Here is a 21,406-nt window from a genome sequence, read left to right as displayed (position 1 = left end):
ATCTTTTCTGGGAATAGAGCTGAACTCGCTGCTAATGACAGCACGCCTGTCATCTCAGCGCACACTAGACATTCGTCGCTCAGCCGGCGCGTTCCGCTGCGGCGCGATAGTCCCTCTCAAAGCTTTTCAAAGGATGCTCGGCCTGATGGCCTCAGCATCTTCAGTTCTCCAGTTGGGCCTTCTGCGCATGCGCCCACTGCAGATCTGGCTCAGAAAGAGAGTACCACGCTCAGCGTGGGCCTCCGGTCGGCTTCGCGTCAAGGTCAATCGAGCATGCATTGCAGCTTTGAAACCTTGGGAGGCAAAAGACTGGTACCAATCAGGTGTAAGCTTGGGGACTTCCTCGAGAGTGATGGTGGTGTCCACGGACGCATCCACCTCGGGATGGGGAGCGCTGCTCGAGGGCAGACCGTTTTTTGGCCTATGGTCAAAGCGGGAGAAGCTCTTACATATCAACTGCCTCGAAATGTTGGCAGTGAGCAAAGCGCTCACGCGCTTTTGTCCCCTCATACAGGGGCACCACGTGCTAATACGTTCAGACAACGTCTCAGTGGTGTCCTACATAAATCGCCAGGGCGGCCTCAGGTCCCTGACTCTGTACAGGCTAACCAGGCGCCTCCTGATATGGGCCCGCAGCAACCTGCTCTCGCTGAGAGCAGCGCACGTGCCAGGGCTCCTAAACATAGGACCAGACAGACTGTCCAGGAACCAAGTTCCGACAGGGGAATGGTCTTTGCACCCACAGACAGTCCAGCTGCTGTGGAAGAAATTCGGCAGAGCGGAAGTAGACCTGTTCGCGTCTCAGGAAAACGCTCACTGTCCAGAATTTTTCTCGAAGAGCAAGGACGCGCTGACCCACGAGTGGCCTCGCCGTCCTCTCTACGCTTTTCCCCCCGTCTCCCTCCTGACTCAGGTGATAGAACGGGTCAGGGAAGAAGGATGCTCAGTGCTGCTTGTAGCCCCACTTTGGATGAGCCAACCTTGGTTCCCAATCGCGATGCAAGTTAGCAAGCACCGCCCCGTGGCCAGTGCCTCTGAGGAGGGATCTCCTCTCTCAAGCCAACGGCTCGATTTGGCATCCTCACCCAGAGCTGTGGTCCCTCCATGTGTGGGCCATCAACGGGTACCCGCTGACCTCCCACAGGGAGTGCTAAACACTATCACACAGGCCAGAGCTCCGTCTACGCGACGTCTCTATGCCTCAAAATGGTCAGTGTTCTCTACACAGTCCCTATATGGGACCTTTCTACGGTACTGGAAGCCATGAAAGGTCATCCATTTGAGCCATTGCAGGAGATTGATCTTAAACACCTGTCTTTCAAGACGGCGTTTCTTCTGGCTCTCGCTTCAGTGAAGCGCATAGGGGACTTACACGCGCTCTCAGTAAGCGCGACGTGCATGGAATTTGGGCCGAATGACTCTAGAGTTATACTCAAACCTAAGCACGGTTATGTTCCTAAATCCCTCAATACACCGTTCAGAGCACAGGTCATTTCCCTGTCTGCCCTGCCGGTCACTGAAGGAAATATGGACGAAAGCTCCCTTTGCCCAGTCAGGGCGTTAAGAGCTTATGTGTCTCGCTCGTCTGTTTTCAGACAGACGGAGCAGCTATTTGTTTCGTTCAGCGGACGTTCTAAGGGACAAGCCGCTTCGAAACAGACCCTATCCAGATGGGTAGTGGACGCGATAGCGCTAGCTTACACAACCAAGGGCATGCAGTGCCCGCTGGGTGTCAAAGCGCACTCCACGAGAAGCATGGCTTCATCGTGGGTATGGTCAAGTGGGATTGCCTTGCAAGATATTTGTATGGCGGCAGGCTGGGCCTCTCCGTCTACATTTATAAGGTTTTACAACCTAGAGGTTCCCGCACTACAGGCCAGACTACTGTCGGTCTAGTATGGCCAAAATCTCATAGCTGGCGTTGTCAGTTGTGCAGCTATTGAGTACTGCAATCCTTGCTCTATGCTGCTATAAGGAAGATAGTGGCTAACCCCCCTTTTCTTCCAGGACTCCCTGTGGGTCCCCTGGGTGATTATGTACTGTATGAACTCCGGGCTATCGCCCTTGAGTCTATGGCAGACGTCAGCAACCTAAGGCACGCGTGCCAACACTGGCACGCGGAGGGTTAATCGCTGGCACGCAAGCAAATGCGAGAGAAGTGTATGTATTTCATTCAGATAAAGTAGTCTACCTGCACACAGATCTACATTTTGATGTAATAATTCCTCATAGTAAAAACAGCTTATTTTATTAAGTTAGAGATGCACCGATTGATCCGCTGGTGGCCGAAATCAGCCGATTTTCACGTGATCGGCCATAACCGGCGACCGGCCGGTCAGTCTGACATATGCCGATTTTATGCCGGACAAATGCACTCGGTCTCGGGCAACACCATCATCACATGTGCACACGGAACGCACATGTAGGAAACTTCGTGAATTACGGCCGTTTCACGCATATTTTTTTCGGCGTGCATGTTAATCAGTGAGTGCATTCACACCGGGAGCAGCGCGTGAGCGCCCAACAGGAGCGTCGCGTAGCAGCAGTGAAGCGAGGGTTTCGCCGCCGAGTCTATTTTGTCTGCGCTGCTCACGCTCAGTTAAAGTGAAAGCACACATTTGATTGACAAAATAAATATGATTTCAAACAAAAGTGCCTAAAATGCACAGAATGTGCATGTCTAGTGTGTTTTAACAAGAACTGGATTAGGTTATGTCAGAAAAGAAAATGAAGACTCAAAAATATTTATATAAAATCTACTCATTTAAACTTGTTTTTATTATTCAGTTTGGGTAAAAGGATATGATATTTTATATATATATATATATATATATATATATATATATATATATAAAAAATATATATATTTCTGTGTGTTGTAAAGTGGTTAGAAAAAAAGAAATCGGAATCGGCTAAAATCGGTATCGGCAGGTCAAACTCAATGAAAATCGGAATCGGCCTAGAAAATTGTAATCAGTGCATCTAGGAGTTATAAATACTATTAAATTGTCTATCTAAATCTAAAACAAATTTCAAGAGAAATATTTAAATTTCTGTACTATTTCTGTGTAAGCCATTATGAAAATGTAAAATGTTTGTGTATTTATATGAGTGTGTGTGTTTATGTATATGTATGTATGTATGTATGTGTATGTGTATATATATATATATATATATATATATATATATAGGCTATGTGTGTGTTGTGGCACAGTGATGAACTCGGAAACTTAAAAATGGCACTCTATGACAAAAAGGTTGCCGACCCCTGGTCTATGGTATCAGATCCCAGCACGCACGGCGTTTTACATTAGGTTCCCCTAGCGTATTCTACGCAGTACGAGAGTATCTCTCGTAAGAGAACGTACTCGGTTACTAACGTAACCTCGGTTCTCTCTAGAGAGAGGAACGAGTACTGCGTATCCTGCCGTGCCTGCACGCGCTCTGGTTGCTTCGACTATGAAAAACCAGAGAATTAATGCCTGCGAGCGGTATTTATAGACCTAAGCCACGCCCGTTTCGGCGGGACGTGACGCAGAGGGCGCGAAGCGCCCTCATTGGGTCTGACGTCACTCTAGGTCTCGCTCGATAGGCTTAAGCAGTTGCCAGCAGACCAGCCAATAGGCGCGCGAGCTGCCTCGCCTATGTCTGTATGCTGCCGCAACGCGTTTTACATTAATGCAAAATTAAAGGATAATTTTTTTGGCTTCAGTATTCTCGTGGAAAAGGATTTTCCCCTAGCGTATTCTACGCAGTACTCGTTCCTCTCTCTAGAGAGAACCGAGGTTACGTTAGTAACCGAGTACGTTTTTGTTTTTGTTTTATTATGTTTCCTTCAGTGCAATTATAGTATTATTATAGTTTTTTGGACAAAAAACGTTAAAATTGTAGTGATTTATGACCTTTTCCCACCCTGTTTCTCATCCTCTGATTCAAACAGTCTGTTTTGGGGTTCAGTGTTAACGCCCACTGTTATGATTGGCTAACGTCATTGGCTAAAAGTAGTTTTAAAGGAGAACTCCGGTCAATTTTAACATTGAGCTCATTTTTTTGTACATTTGGAGTGCTGTCAATACAGAGAACAACGACAAAAATCGGTGTTGCCTACACCGAGTTATTCTATTTTTAAAATTTGCACCCTGTTGACTTCAATGGGGCAAGTACTAAACCTGCTTTTAGCCTCTTAACATCATTGATGTGTCATTACAAGTGCACAGAAAATGTGAGTGATTCCTTCAGAGTGAACACGAGTGAATCTGACTGCTGTAGATGTGAAAGAAATGTATAAAAATGATGTTATTTAAGCCAGCGCAAATACCTGCGTTTACATCCTGTTTTCGGGTGAAGTCCAAAGTAGTCGATTGCCGAGTTCACGCGCGTGATCATAGGTACTAAACCTATGCGCGTGAACTCGGCAATCGACTACTTTGGACTTCACCCGAAAACAGGATGTAAACACAGGTATTTGCGCTGGCTTAAATAACATCATTTTTATACATTTCTTTCACATCTACTGCAGTCAGATTCACTCGTGTTACACCTTGGTTTGTTAGGATAGGACAATATTCGGCCGAGATACAACAATCTGAAAATCTGGAATCTGAGGGTGCAAAAAAAACAAAAAAAATTAACGAATTAATCGAAACATTGAGAAAAATCGCCTTTAAAGTTGTCCATTTATGTTCGTGATTTTGCTGCATCCACTAACAAAAATAAACCTTTTATATATTTACGGTAGGAAATGTACAATATATTGTCATGGAACATGATCTTTTTTTAATATCCTAATGATTTTTGGCATAAAAGAAAAATCGATCATTTTGACCATACAGTGTATTGTTGGCTGTTGCCACAAATATACCCGTGCGATTTGTGACTGGTTTTGTGGTCCAGGGTCACATTTAGTACAACAATTGAACAAGAACCTGCATTGGTTTCTAGCAAAGCTAATTGATAAAGTCAAACGGAATCAGTTGACCTACTGTTTTCCTCTTCGGTGAAATCATAAGGGTCAGAGTCTTCTCCTTCTTGAGTCATTTCCACATCATCATCTTTAGAGATGCGAGGACGCTTCCTGTAGAGTTAGCTCACACCTACTACTCAAACACTCGTACTGTAACGTCAACCTCCCATTCACACTGACCTGACTAGTAGTATGATGCATAATATAAACGCATCCATTTTATGTACAAAACTTTGTTGTATTATGTGATGCAGTGGTGTTCTACAGACCCTGGCGGAGTCACTGTTGACTTGGTCATGGCTCCGGAGTCTGGAATACTCCTCTGCTATGTAGTTCGACGCCTCCTGTGTGAGGACTGGCTTCACCAGCTTAGCAACATGGATGTACTTCCTGATGAACTCCATGGTAACAATCTTCTCCCTTTCAAATGATTATGATGAGCACGGATTATGGTAGACTGACAATGTTACACAACTTTCTAAGGAAACATTAAGAAACATGTACTTTTTCTTCCTGTGGCCATGCAGGACGTTGTTTTTTTTCTCATAGATCTGTAGCTCCTGCTCAGATGCCTCTGTGATGTTTGGGTCTTCTGTGGCGAATACATCTACTGTACTTCCCAGTGGCATCGCTGTTGGTATAGACATGACAGAATGAGAACAACAGCTGACTAAAGCATCTAAAGCTGAAAACTGAAGAGCGTAGATCTCAAACTGTGGTCCATGAGACATTCCAAGTGGTGTACAGGTTACAATAAATTTAATACAATGTAATGTAAATGTATGCATGTGTGTAGAGAGAGAAATAAAATGTAAATGAAAATCAAATATTTCTATACATGTACAATATTTTACATAATACATTGCTCTCATTAGATGCACGTATACAGTATATGTAATGGAATGTTATTTTACATAATTTTTTAATATTCTCTCTATATACATACACAAGTAAATATGTAAAAAAAAAAGAAATTACATTTTATTTTACATTATTATATTTACTTATATTTTCTTATACAAACACGTGTGCAAACACACATGATATGAAAATATAGCATTTAAAATATCCATTTAAAAATATAAATTAAGTTAATATAAATATATAGCCAAGCCTATCTATATCTATATCTATATCTATAGTATATCTGTGTGCGTTCTGACGCCAGATAACATTGGTGGTAATTTTTTATAATTAAATAAAAACAAAGTAAATACAGGAAAAAATCTCAAAATATTACAAAAAGAAAAAGACTGGAATAAAATAAAATATTAAATAAATAAAATTAATAAATAAAGATAAATGATAAGTGACTGATATTAAAAATAAATAAAAGTAAAAGAAAATAAATAAAATAAATCAGTTTGATAAAAATAAATAAAAGCTAGAAAGGATTTGACACAAATTTGTGACAACAGGGGACAAGGGGTTAAAAAAGGAATGACTAATAACCCCAGTACACATAAGCAGGTCATGCTGATTTTACAACATCCATGTATCTGGAGCACAACTCCAGCCTTCCATCATCGAAGTCATCGACAACTTTTGGCAACATGTGGGTGAAATAGAAGGAGTGTAGCCTTGAGATATGTCCCTCAACAAAGGTTTGGTCGTAGAGCATGTTGAGCTGCAGACATTCAGTGTTACTCCAAATCACCAACAAGGCTTGCCGTAGCCCTGTGCAGTGCATGCCCAGTTGCACCTGCATGTAATATCCCTTTGGCCCATTGAAGGACAGATGGAAGTCCCCTGTGGGCATGCGTTTGATCTCACTGCTTTTAGCAGCAAGTGCTTCAGTAAGGGACTGGTTTTTGACTAAGACAGGGCACTTGATCTCCAGTAGTGTGTCTCTGTTCATGACACCATCCGGACTCACAGCAAGCCATGGCTCACTCGGGCAAACCACCAAACCTTTCACATCAATGTCATGACCTTGGTCTTGCAGGTATTGCCTGGCGTGCTCTTCACCCTCTGCTCCTTGCCGGGTTGCCGCGTTACCGTGAAAGGTAGGATGGAGGTGTTCAGACAAGAATTTGTCTGGTGCTGTGGTAGCCCGAACTGGCACATTCTTGGCTGTGCTTGCTGTTATCCGTACCCGTCGCATGTCATGCCACAGTTGTTCCCTGCTCTGTTCTTTTGTGTGCTGCTCAATGTACATAAATTGGGTTGTGGTCATGTCAATGTATGTGGTGTTGAATGCCCTACATTTCTCACACTCAAGTTGTGTGTTGTGATCACCATGATGTAGGGACAGTGGAGCTTTTGATGTCTCTCTTCCTATCAGCACCGATCAACGAGCATTTAAAATGCTAGGCAGGCAGGCTAGAGGGGATTACTTTTTATTTGTATTACTCTTCGTGTTCTGTTAACACACGGATACATACAAACATCTTAATACAAGCATAAGATGGGCTAACGTACCTTCCAAAGCACGGCGGCTGCATGGCTACAGGAACGTCCGGGTCCGGCGATACAGGTACAGCCTGCAGTCCCCACATCTCCCGTCTTGGTAACCAAAACCCAGGCGTTATGCGCTGAATTGTTAACGGACTGGCTTGTTTGAACATCGGCCTTTAGGTAAAGTAAACTACCCATATCGTGTAAAAGTACACAGCCCACTTTGTCGGAATGGAGGTACTGAAACGCCTCAGAGCTTTTCAGGTTATTAATTGCGTTCCCATCCACCGCCATGGAATCAATAAAATAAGAAAAGATCTTGGATGTTGTGATGCTGGGCCATATCGACATGTTGTCCGCCCATGAGGTTACCTTACTTGGATGCGGAACGGTCAAAACACCATTTTTAGTAAGATTTTCGGTCGAATGTTGCCATTCCAAAGCCATTTTTACACCACTACTCAGCCTGCGCCGGAAGTTCTTGGCAGAAACAGGAAGTAAACCGGAAGTGCAAGTGAATGGGAGAAAATAATTATTTTCTGGTCCCGTTTGAATTGTGCCATGAATGTGAACATATGTTGTCTGTGAATTTTTTATATAACTTTTCGTGTAAAGAATGATACAATTTATACGGTTAGACTTTGTGTGAGAGCACTTTGTGGACTACATACTCTCGACGTGTTTGAAACGTCAACACCACTAGCACACGGATTAGCTCACGGATCCCGCTAAAAATGGCTGTGTCTTTGGTGCACTTCACCTCCTCCTTTCAGGGAGAGGACAAAATCGTTTAAGTTGGTGAAAACCACGGGTAAGTCAACTTTATGGGGTGACGTCACATAGGCGACATGTAATCTTTCTCATGTCTTTTCCACAACTGCTAGCCGAAGAATCATACCATATACTGTCAAACTTGTAACATGAAAAGTTATATAAAAAATTCACAGACAACATATGCTCACATTCATGGCAAAATTCAAACGGGACCAGAAAATAATTATTTTCTCCCATTCACTTGCATTGACGATTTTTCAACCTAGAGGTCCAGTGGGGTTTTACGGAAGGGGCGGGACTTACCAGCTCTATAGAGCTGTGAATTTGTTGTCTGTGAATTTTTTATATAATCTGGAAGGGGCCGCCGCCGACTTGGGCTTCCAAAGTTACCGCAAGTCATTCATTTTCAATGGAAGCTGGCTTCTCTCAGCTGCAAGGAGCGTCAAATCCATCGGCGTCGCGTTTTGGGCGTTTTGAGCGTCAGTCAGAAAGTTGAAAGTAGCCAGAGAATGTCTAATATGGACGTAGACCATATTATAGACCATAGCCCGTAGACCATAGATATCATATATAAACGTAAGCGTTTATGTTATCTATGCCGTAGACGGGCTCTGAAGTAGCTAACCCATATGAGCTAACCAATCGGAATAGAGACGTCCTTCGCGCTGGCTGATTCCGGAGAAACATACGATGTAAACTTTCGTTCCTACCAAAACATTAGTTCCGAGAAAAAATTATTAATTGCAGAGTTTAACCATCATAGAGTGAAAGTGTATCATTTGCATGTGTTTTTAAGTCCTGTCAGTTTAACAGGACGCGCTTGACAGGGCATAAGAACGAGCAGAGAGAGAGAGAGCCCCGGCCGCGCGCTCGCACTCACCCAAGCGCTGTCTTGAATGCGAGACTCTTGCTCTCTCTCTCCCTCGCGGATATTAATCAAAATCAATTGATACGACGATGGTGTCGAAAAAAACTCTCCAGGGATGACATGTTTTCTGTGCTGACAAATCTTGTGCGATATCCTAAATTTCCGAATGCATTGCTTGTTTTTTCTGTTTACATTTCATGGTGTGACACCTCTCTTCTCCCATGATCGACATACGTCCGAGCGGCCAAAGCGTCAACAAGCCTCATCACCAGTGGGTAAGCGTTTCATATTACTTTGAAGGTACCCCCGGGAGCCGCCATTGGCTAACAAGCCTTCACCTGCTGTTAGCATCCCATTGACTCCCATTCATTTTGGCGTCACTTTGACAGCGAATAACTTTACATCTGAGGCGTTTAAAGACTCCATTTGTCCATTGTTTATTTCTAAAGAAACACGACAATGTATAAAATGCTCCATTACCTTGTATCTTACGTTATGGCCCCGTAGAAGCAGTTTTTGTAAAAGTAGGCTAACGATTGCGTCATAACCACGCGACTCTCTGCAAATTACCGTAGAGACAGGAAGAGAAGCTCGCATGCAATCGGGGGGACGTGGAGGCATAAAGTCCGATAAAGTCAAGGGAGAAGGCCATAGAGAGTCATGACGTTGCTCCTGCTCCTAGCTCATGGACAGATCCTACTCACGCTTTCCATCTCTGCAAGATTCGGAAGGGAATGGTTCAGATTTCGTTTGGCACAGCTACTAGAAAACTTACAACTGTCAGGCAGGCTGCTCACGTCACATCCACGTTGTCAAGCTCAGTTTGAGTCTGCGCAGTACGCTTGGCAATCAGGAAATGAGGGCTTCTAATGTGCTTCACTTTCTCTCCGTTGAAGCCTATGGGGTCGCTGTGTCCAGTTTATATACTGTCTATGCTCATCACCGTACTTTTTGACAAGCGTCCTTGACTGGGCGGCCAGAGCTTCTTTGCAGCTCAAGTCGGCGGCGGTGTGAACGTACAGTAAGCCATATACACGTACACAAATCAAAGAACTTTTCCCCAATAAATATATATTCACACACACTGTCAATGTTCAATTGTAATCCTTTATTTCACTGATCCGCAGAACCTGCACCAAACCGATGAGATGAATCTTCAGTGTGCAATTCTAGCATCATATATGAAAAACATTTAGAGCTCATTTTCAGAAACATAACATGAACAACGCTGTTCTCTGGATTTTTTTTCTGGACAGCATCTAAAATAAGTTTGTATACAAGATTATGGCATAATCGTGAACAGTTGAGAAGTGATTGATAAGTTGAAGATGTGATATTGAACTGTTTACCAATAGGCTATGGTTAGAAATTTTGATTGAACTGCTATTAAAGGGTAACTAAACTCCTGCTCAGAGCCTGACTCCACCCACTGGCAATTAGGGATGGGCGTATCGATACAAAGTATCGATACATCGATACTGACGTCGAGTATCGAAAGTATCGATACTCAAATAAAAATATCGATACTACAGTTTTTTTTTTATTTTTTATTTTTACCAGTGATTTTGTTTATTTGACAAGAAGTTTAATGCGTACAATATGCATTGAATTGGATGAATAACCTATGTTTAGCAAATAATTGTGTAGTATAACTATTTTCCTGCTTATCTGAACACACGCAAATGCTGCAAGTCAGATGCAATCAATCACAGAGAGCGATCACACACTGCCGACAATACATTCAAACAGGGATGCGTTTCCCAAAAGTATCTCGAGAAACCATTGATGCTTTTGGGAAACGCAGCCCAGAACAATGATTAACAGAAGACAGAAAAACATCATATGTTTGAGCTATTTCACAATAAACTAATTTAAATTATAGCCTACATAGTTTGTGCAAATAAATTGTTTTTTGAATGTTAAAAGTTCATAGTTCTATTCTGTAACTAATTTTAATATAAATCATACACTGTCAGAATATAAAAGGTTGCATTTTATGGGTGCAACAGCCGGTCAGTGGCAGTCCCTTATGGAAATTAACATTACAGTGATCATAGTTCAACTAGTCACATAATATTTTGTAGATTTCCATGGTTTCCACTACAAGTAAACATTGTAATCACGTGTAAATAAAAATATAATCTAATAAATTCCAATTACGGCGTATATTGAATGTTAAAATGCCTTTAATATATAATGTTAAGTGGGTATCATTACCCATTTTAATCTTAGTAATTCAATAATTTAAGAAATTTTCAAATTTAAAAGTTCAGTTTAGAGGTATCGGTATCGGTATCGATATCGGCGATACTGGCCTTGAAAGTATCGGTATCGTATCGAAAACAAAATAAGTGGTATCGCCCATCCCTACTGGCAATATTTGAAAAATGCTAGAAAAGTGGGCAGACCCCAGCGGAGATAGAGGGGCGTGCTGCATGAGACCCGCAGTGACGGATTAATTGACAGCTGCTGTCAGACTCTCTAAAATGGAGAGTGACTCACTCACAGGGTCTCAAGACGACGTAAAGTACATGCCTCTGATGAGTTTTATCGAGTGGATGTTAATAGCGTGCAGTCTCTATACTATAACGTTAGGCTTATTCATATTTTGCCGCTATGTGAAAAAAAAACAGCAAAATGCGCTGGCGCGTTTGTCGACCCCAGAGGATTAACTTTAGCCTAACCATATATTGTCATTAAAATATATATGATCACTCACATCGAGACGCCGCGGCGGTGGTGGAGTCCATGCAGGAGGAGCAGCGTTTGGCACTGCGTCGCTTTTCAGCGCGAGCTGTGTGGAGAAGCCCATTTCCACCTCTATTGCGTTGGAGAAGCAATCCCTCGTAAAATGCAAGTTTCACACTCACGGTCTTCCAGGCCAAGTGCATGCAACCACTGGCGTCAAATTTCCAAATCTGCTGGAAAGCTATGCAGTCCAGCAGTTCTGTTGCAACCAGCAACACTTCACGTTCACCTATAGCTGCTACCCTCCTGCCCACTGTACTAAATCTACGCTAGCTCATACCAAAAAGGGTGTGGTGAGCTCCTACCAAGGGCGTGGTGAGCTGGAACCTGCTTACGTAGCGTTGTACCGCTTACGTCACGCAGTACCGCAAACATCCAATAGGAAAATTCAACTGCAGTAGCCACCGTTCAACCTGAAGAGGGCAGCACTCAGACGTTTTTACACCATATATTGTAAAATTAAAACACTTTATACCCAAATGTCAAAAAAGTTACTCGAATCAATGAACAGCACTAATAAAGCCCCATTCTTACAGATCATTAACTAAAAAAAGTTGGTTTAGGGTTTAGTTACCCTTTAAAGAAAAAAAAAAGTTGATTATCTGATTAACATGTATTATAAGCTGTGTTGTGTTTTCATATGACACCATATCATCATATAAATTGAAGTTCTTTTCACATTTTCTTTCTATACGATAGGCTATTGATCATGCTTTTAACAAGATTTATCAGCTGAAAACATTTTGCACAGTTTAGCTGTTCTTGCACTTTCTTTTTAGATATAATATAGTGTGAAATATACACTTTTTGTAGGATATAGGATGTATCTGTGGAATAATGTTTGAATGAATTATTTGAATGACTTCAGGGTCTGCATATACACTGTAAAATATATTTGTGAAATAAAAGTTACTGTGAAACAACCTTCTGTGGAAATGTTTTCATCGCAGACTTCATGAAGTGTGCGTTTATAATTTATATAGTGTGCAATTAAACCTCAAACTCTAAGCCAAGTCATTATCAATAACTACTTTTATCATGTAATAATATGGTGACCATCATAAAGCATACCCTATCAGCTGCAGGCTCTTATCATTGCGGACTAAGCTCTTAAGAACTATAAATTGGTTCATACACATATATACACTGATATTTTGAAGAGAATAACTGAAGAGTAAAGCGATCTCATGGCATCTCTCCATACATTTCTCATTCTATTCTCATGTACCGCGGTCCTGGGTTTGGTGAGTCCAGAATTCAGTACTTTCAGTGTCAGGGTATGTCATAGAAAACCACAATTTTGTGATCATAATACATGCTAAACAAAAGTTGTATTTCATACAATATCAAGGCTTGCACTGTCATTATTTGTTGATGTAAATGTGCACATTTGACACTTTCCTCAAATGTTTTCTTTCAAAGCCAACATCTTCACTGTCAGGTGAGTTATTATAATCACATTCTTTCAAAATAACATTTGATTTTAAAGGATTTTATATTCTTTGCTTCTTTGACTTTTCTTTAAGGCAAAACAGAGATTGATGTAGATAATGGAAAAGACCAAGATATATTTGAAATAAATGAAGGTTTGTGGAAACATTAATATGCGTCTTAAATCTGTAGCATTATTTCGATTATACTTTTGCAGTAACCGCTGTGTTGTTCAACAGAGGCAGGACTTCACCTGGTGGAAGGAGACATTCTGATAGAGAAGGTCAGTGTTTTAGAAAACAGGCATGGTACTTTCCATGAACAGGGTACAAAATAGGACCAGAACCCGGTTAAAATAAAAAGAAGAAAAAAATTATATATATATATATATATATATATATATATATATATATATATATATATATATATATTTTTTTTTTTTTTTTTTTTTTTTTTTTTTTTTTGGAAATGCTTAACCCTTTAGAAAATGTTTGACAAACCTCAGGATGTCAAACTAATTTTTTTTTTTTTTTTTACATTTAAAGTTACATTTTTTTAACTATTCATTTTTTTTTTGTGAGATCTGTAACTAAAATTTAGGTCATGTACATACAGTTTGTGTGATTAACAAAGAATTAACAAACGTAATTATTTTTTATACAAAAAAAAATTAGGAGATGCTTATCTGTAATGACGGGTCTACAGGATGAGGATCCATCTGCAGTTTTATTAAAAACCAGAGTTATAAAGTTGCAGTCTACAATGACAGCGACAGAAACAAACAGTAGTCTGGTTTGGCATGCAGCAAACGTACAGAGTCCAAATAGCAGGCAAGGGTCAAGGCAAGGGTCAAATACGAGTGACAGTCCAAATCAAATCAAATACGGGTATAACAATACACAATGAATACATGCTCAGAAAAGATCACCGAGGCAAATCAAGACTTCGCAAAATGTGTGCGGTTGTGATCTGCTTAAGAAGTGTGTGTGTGATGAAATGCAGGTGAGAGTGCGATCAGTTCCAGGAATGAGTGAATATGGGAAATTAAGTCCACATGAGAAAGTCAATATTCGGGTGCGAAAGAGCCTCACTTGTAAAAATAACATTCAGAAAATACATATACATATAAATACATATTATATGAGCTGTTTTCTATGAGGTTTGTAACTAAAATCTAGGACATCTAAAAAAATATTGATTTAAATTGTCAAGCAATAAACATGACAAAACATCAAAATTACAAAATAAAATAATTTTAGGAGATGATTAACCTTCAGAAAATGCTTAAACCTCAGGATGTCAAACTCAATATTATTTGAGCTGTTTTTTGTTGTTGTTGTTATTCATTTTCTATAAGGTTTGTAAATAAAATATGGATGTGTAAATAAAGTTTTCATTATTTTTCAAGCAATTAAAAAAAAAAAAGGTAACTTGCAAAATTAAATAACAGGGATGTGTAAATGAAGCTAAATCCATGTTTGGTTTGTGTTTAACAGGGAGAAAGCAGAAACACTATTCTGGGTGAACAGTATCGCTGGCCAACCACTGTGCCGTACTTCCTAGACAGCAGCCTTGGTAGATGAATCTATAAAATTATTGATTCAGTTCAGTTGAATTATTGCTTTGATCTTTATCTGACATACTCATTCTAACTTAATCTTTTATAATCTCTTGCTCACTGTCTTTCTCTCTTTTACATGCTCTTTCACACATTCATATGTCATTTTCAACAGAGATCAATGCCAAAGGCGTGATACTGAAAGCATTTGAGCAATACAGACTCAAGACCTGTATTGACTTCAAACCCTGGGGTGGAGAGCCAAACTACATTTCTGTGTTTAAAGGCAGCGGGTGAGGAAACTTCAAACATTAAACTCAATAATCAAGTCTATCCACATTCATATTAATGGATGTAACATTGTGCTCTCTCGTTTTTTGAATACAAAAACATAAAAAGTCCTACCCTTTATATATATATATATATATATATATATATATATATATATATATATATATATATATATATATATATATATATATATATATATATATATATATATATATATATATATATATATATATATAAAAAATGATTTGGTAACACTTTATTTTGATGGTCCACTTTAGACGTTCTACTAAGTAAATTTACAACAAAAAGTGTCAGCAGATATTAAGCAAACAGTCTACTAATACTAAACACTAATGACGGGTATTTGCAAAGGCAGGTCTACATAAAATGTCTAAAGTCGACCTTCGAAATAAAGTGTTTCCTAATATTTTATGCCAGTAATAGCATGTGCAAGCTGCAACAGTACAAGGGACTTTTTCTTTCCCCCTTGCACTGACTGAATCCGAAGGGGTGTTATTCAGGATTTTTCTCTGTTCCAGATGTTACTCGAAGGTGGGGAATCGACAGATGGGGAAACAGGAGTTGTCAGTTGGTTCAAACTGTGACCGTTTAGGAACAGTGGAGCATGAGTTTCTGCATGCGTTGGGTTTGTGGCACGAGCAATCCAGAACTGACAGAGACGACTACGTCACCATAGTGTGGGACCAGATTGAAGAGGGTAATAACTGAATTCATAAACATGTTTCATGCCATTGAATAATAAATCTCTTTTTAGTGATATTCTATCATGCTATCAACTCTTTACTTTATATATTCTATTATTACATGCAACTGTTTCCTTGTTTAATTCTCAATTAGGTAAAGAGCACAACTTCAATTTATATGATGAAACGGTATCAAGCTCTCTCGGTGTGCCCTATGATTACTCTTCGGTCATGCACTACAGTAAGACGTCCTTCAACAAAGGCCAAGAGCCAACCATCGTTACCAAGATACCAGAATTCTTGGATGTGATTGGTCAACGCATGGAGTTCAGTGACAGTGACCTGCTCAAGCTAAACAGGTTATACAATTGTAGTAAGTTTATAACACTTTCTGTGGGAGACTGGTTGACCTTGACTGGTTACATAATCCTCCATTCTTTTTTATAAATATAATTAAATTAATCTGACTGGTAAGATAAAGACTACTTGCTCAACTAATACTTGGCTTCTCTCACTCATCTCCTTCTAAAATATCTTTCAAAATTCTTCCAGCTACAACCTCAACTTTTCTGGACTCTTGCCACTTTGAGGAACCGAACATCTGTGGTATGATCCAGGGAGATGGTGGAAATGCCAAGTGGGCTCGTGTACAAACTGTAGAGGGCGGTCCAAAGACGGACTACACCACTCTGGGTCAATGTCAAGGTACAAACACCCCATAACACAAAAGCAGGATTCAACCCGACAATGTTTTGCATTGAACTGTTGGTGACGAAACTTCATAAGCATTGAACTGTTGGTGACGAAACTTCATAAGTGAGCTAACAGATGCTAACAGAGTTATCGTACAGCCCCGCCCATTGTGAAATCTCATTGGTCCAAAATCCCCATAACATAACCTCAAATTATTATTATTAATATTTTCTGATTGGTTGTGATTAGCTGCGTCCAAAATCGTAATTCATAAATCCTCTCCTGTGGCCTCATGGGATAGTAAAGTGTTCATCACATGCGCACTTCATTGGAAGTAGTAAGTCATCCGGTATACTTTTTACCTACTGTTTTATAAATGTTATAAATATGGGCATAGTAGTCTTTTCGCATTCTGTTCTTCCAGTAACATTAATAGAGTGTTTGTTCAAAGTTAACTCGTCTGTAATGTTCTCAAAACGTTTAAATGTTACTACCTGTTTCAGAGAACATTCAAAAGTTTCCTATAATGTTTGCAAAATTATAAAATGGAATGTTCCCTTAACGTTCACATTTTTGTTCAAAAACGTAAAACATTGTTAAAACATTTAAAACCTGGGCCCAGTTTTTCAAAAAATGTAATCTGGATCAAATTGATCCGGATTTGGAAATCCCATGTTTTGCTATCCAGGATCACCTGATCCATTTTACTTTTATGCCAGTTTTTTAAAGGAACCTTGGATTGGATCACTGTGATCCAAATACCAAATTTCAGGATTACCAAATCCTGTTTACTAGAGCCTTAAATGGAACCAACAGTGTAGCCTACTGGCTTAGCAAAGAACAACAGTTGGCAAAATACCGGTGGCCACAAATAACCATTGTTTATTTTAATTTTAAGAAACAGAAACACTGTAATAAACAGAAACATTTTACTTTCCTTATTTTGTTATAATGTTAAATTGTAGATTTTGTTTTACCATATCTCATTAGATGTGACATGCTTCATATATGCTTCAAATATGAAGAAATGTATATATCATCAGTAAACATTGATTTTGTGATCATTCACTTAAAAAAAAAAAACCTCTCTGGTTTTATTTGGTTCGAAAAATCACAACTGAATCCACCCTTCTGATGGGATCAGGATAATCCTGTTTTTTGGATCAAATAGATCCCAAACCAAGTTCAAAGTTCTGAAAAACCCAAAGGGCAGGTTTGATCCAGATCAAATTTAAGATCGGATTACATGATCTGATCTTAGTTCAGAATCCCTCTTTTGCTTTTGAAAAACCCATTTCCAAGATTTGATCCAATCCGTGATCCGAAATCCCACTGGATTACTTTTGAAAAACTGGGCCCAGGACATTTTGAATGTTCAGGGAAGATTCAGAAATAACGTTTTCATTACTTAATGGGAATGTTAGCAAAAAAAAAAAAAAAAAAATCTAATTTTTGTTAGCTGGGGTTTCATGTGAATAATACTCACATAGCAAATACTTTTTGCAAAATTTACTTAAAAAGAAAAATGACTTATTTGCATCTTTTTTTTAAAGCTCATTTAACATAAGAATGTACATTATTGTAAGATTTTTTTTTTTAAATATTTCTGATGTTAACTATCTGATTTGATGCATGAGAATCATTGTTATATCATATCATAGTCACTTATATCATAGTTAGGCCAAAGATTATCCTAAATGGGACAGTATCACGTGGAAAACATATTTGTTAAATTAATGTTGTCTGTTCACTGGTTTACCACCACTGTGTAAAAAGTTTCATAATTCAAAGTCCATAATCCTGCATTGATTACTCTTTTATGATATTATTATGGTGGCACTTTGGTCTATTTACCGATACAATAAGGAAATCTCATTCTTTGACCTTCTCTAGACTCTTCTTGTCAAGGGTTGCTATATGACATGCAAAATTATCTTTAAACTCCATTATAAGGTTCAAAGAGGTGTGAAAAAGCGACAAGACTGGCTAAGTAGCTTATTATCTGATAAAATGTTTACTTTTACAGGGGTTGGGTTCTTCATGCATTTCAGCACAGCCACAGGTAACCAAGGAAACAAGGCTTACCTGGAAAGTCGCCTCTTTTATCCCAAAAGACACTCCCAATGCCTGCAGTTCTATCATTACAGCAGTGGGGGCGCCGATGACCAGCTAAACATCTGGGTGCGCGAATACACCGCTGAAAATCCCAAAGGAAACCTGAGACTCATTAGGAAGATCAGTGGTAATAAATCAAATTATTTAAAACCACAAACCACAAAATCAAGAATTATTTACTGTGAAAGGTGGGGTCACGTACCGTTGCTCAGCGAAAATTTGCAGACAAAATCCAGTCATTCCAATAGGAATCTGCTTGATTGGTAATTTCGTGTGAGAGCAAAAAAGTTCCCCATGCACGCAGATTTCACTTGTGTTCAAGTTAGCCATGTAAATTCACCGTCTTGACCAACAGAAAGCTGCTTGGTTTGAAAGTGACTTCTGTGTGAGCTGCTTTATAGCAGAACCAGATTTTACCAAGTACGACATGTTCCTGGATCAACGTCTTTGTTGATCCTGGAACAACATTGCAATCAACTGATCAGATTTGAAGGACAAGTTTACATTTTATGTCAAGTTTAGGGTTAAAAACAGGGTTAGGTCCCTCTCAATCAGTGTTTTTCTCCTATCATTTCCCTCTGATTTTAGGGATAACTTATACGTAAGGGAATACATTTTCGAACAGGAATGTTGTTCCAGGATCAACAAAGATGTTGATCCAGGAACCTGTTGTACTTGGCGAAATCACGTTCTGCGCTTTTAGAACATCTCTCACTATCGGCGAAACGGTATCTAGTCTTTCCAATCGGGATCCACAAGTTTGGGAGTTTTGTGTGGGGCCGAAAAAGTTCCCCACAAATTTATCGCTCGTATCCTCGTATCCTAGTTGGTTACATGAATTCGACGCACTGACCAACAGAAAGCTGCTTGATTTGAAAGTGACTTCTGCGAAATTTAGTGACCACACCTTAAGGATAAATTGTTATGCTATGGGTAATGTATACTTGTGCTATTTAGGTGGACTTAAAGACTCCTGGGAACTATACCATGTGACGCTAGATGTCTCTGATAAATTCAGAGTGGTGTTTGAAGGAGTTAAAGGAAGAGATGCATCAAAGGGTGGTCTTTCTCTGGACGACATCAACCTCTCAGAGACCCAGTGTCCTCAGTTCACTTGGCGTATTCGAGATTTTACCAGTCTTCTTGCTACAGCTGCTGCCGGTGCCAAAACCTACAGCCCCCGCTTCCTATCCCCAGATGGTTACTCATTTCAGATTGGTTTGTACATTAATGGCTTGACGAGTAGCCCAGATAAAATGGGAATCTACCTCCACTTGACCTCTGGACCTTATGATGACAATCTCCAATGGCCGTGTCCATGGCGACAAGCATCCATGGAGCTGATGGACCAGAATCCAGACATCCAACACTGCATGAACAACATGAGGATGATCACTACTGATCCATCCAAGACCTCCACTGACTGTAAGATATAAACAGAGTTAGAGAGGCATGAAAGCAGATATTAGGCATTTTTATGAGCCATAAGTGCTTCAACAGATACTTGGTTCTAGATAATTTAGGCTACATTCATTCAGATATGTTTGTAAACTGCATATTCACTTCCAAACACTCTCTGTCCACACGTATCACACAAGTTTCTCACAGACTGTAAAAGAAGATGGATGACACACCTTCACACTCAAGTAGAAATTGTAGAAAACTGAAGCAGCCAATGTCCAAACCTGACCCTACACTACCTGATTTCCTAATCTTAACCCCTCCCCCACAACTAATCCTAAACCTACCAATACTAGGGGGGTAATAATTTGGCGGGGGTCAGAATTAGGCACTACACCGGTATAACCATGGGTATACTGTGGGTACAATAGGCATCACACAACAAAACATCCGTAATAGTTTTCAGTCCACTCTACAATGCAGAAACATTTTCTGATTTATCCACTTATAGGAAAGGGTCTTAAAAAAGCTCAGTTTTCACAAAACAAAAATGAAAACCATTAAGAAAAAAAGAAAAACATGCATTTTCAAATCTATATGGATTAATGTACACGTAACCTTATAGAGATACATGACAAGAAAATACGTTTTATAAATATCTTCTCTCTTTTGTGCAGCCATGGGTAATGTGGAGTATTTCTGGGATGACCCACGAAAAGTAGGCAGTCGAGTCACTGACACAGACGGCAGTTCATTCTACCGGGGACCCGGTTATGGTACCAGCAATTACATCACACATGAACGTCTGAAGAGTCGGAGCTTCATTAAAGGAGATGATGTCATCTTCCTCCTCTCCCTTGAGGGTATGTGAGCAGCAAGTTTTTATTCCATTCCTGTGAAATTCCTATGAAATATGACAGAAGTTGACTTAAGTTTGAATGTATAACTTCGTCAATAGATGTGACTGGACTTTTGAAGCCTCAGTCGAGAGAGTTTTGGAGACCGGAAATCAGAGATCAGCGATTACAGATTGAGGACTCCAATGGAAGCTCTACAACAACGGTGGCAGTTAGCATCTTTGTGGGTGCTGCCATGTTCCTTGGTCTTGTTGCGAGTGTACTGTTCTACGTGCAAAGGAGAAGACGACAGATGGAAAGAGAGATTGAGCCAGAGAGGACAGATGGTTGTGAGTGTCCATTTACCCAATTCAGTTCTCTCATTCCACACCTTATAACTTAATATTAAATGCATCTAACTGCTATTATACTGAATTTTCTCTTACAGAACCCCAAATGTCCATTTAAAATGGACAGTGGACTAAAAAGCAGGGCCTAATGACATCATGAATGCAGAATATATCATGAAGCCTCTATTGAGAAAAATAAAATTTTCTGGAATCTGCCCTTTATTACTGAGCTTGATCTATGGAATCATGACTTGCCTTTAAAATGTATAGAACTCAA

The 21,406-nt window shown here is 39.8% G+C and overlaps 1 protein-coding gene across 1 annotated transcript; it reads left to right on the top strand.

Annotated features, from left to right (window-relative positions):
- Window positions 1–7,591: 7,591 nt before the first annotated feature.
- Window positions 7,592–21,350, top strand: mep1ba (meprin A subunit beta a; the record flags this gene model as incomplete). Its single annotated transcript, XM_081378974.1, has 14 exons — window positions 7,592–7,597; window positions 13,173–13,191; window positions 13,277–13,336; window positions 13,421–13,464; window positions 14,678–14,756; window positions 14,915–15,032; window positions 15,570–15,748; window positions 15,889–16,107; window positions 16,287–16,439; window positions 18,454–18,669; window positions 19,500–19,967; window positions 20,621–20,806; window positions 20,902–21,129; window positions 21,228–21,350. Coding segments are annotated over 14 exons (1,977 nt in total). The 3' UTR covers window positions 21,230–21,350.
- Between the last annotated feature and the right edge of the window lie 56 nt (window positions 21,351–21,406).

Source organism: Scardinius erythrophthalmus (assembly GCF_964197995.2).
Source record: "Scardinius erythrophthalmus genome assembly, chromosome: 11".
Classification (NCBI taxonomy): Eukaryota; Metazoa; Chordata; class Actinopteri; order Cypriniformes; family Leuciscidae; genus Scardinius; species Scardinius erythrophthalmus.
Note: the sequence above shows the minus strand (reverse complement) of the source record. Positions and strands in the feature narration are given on the sequence as shown.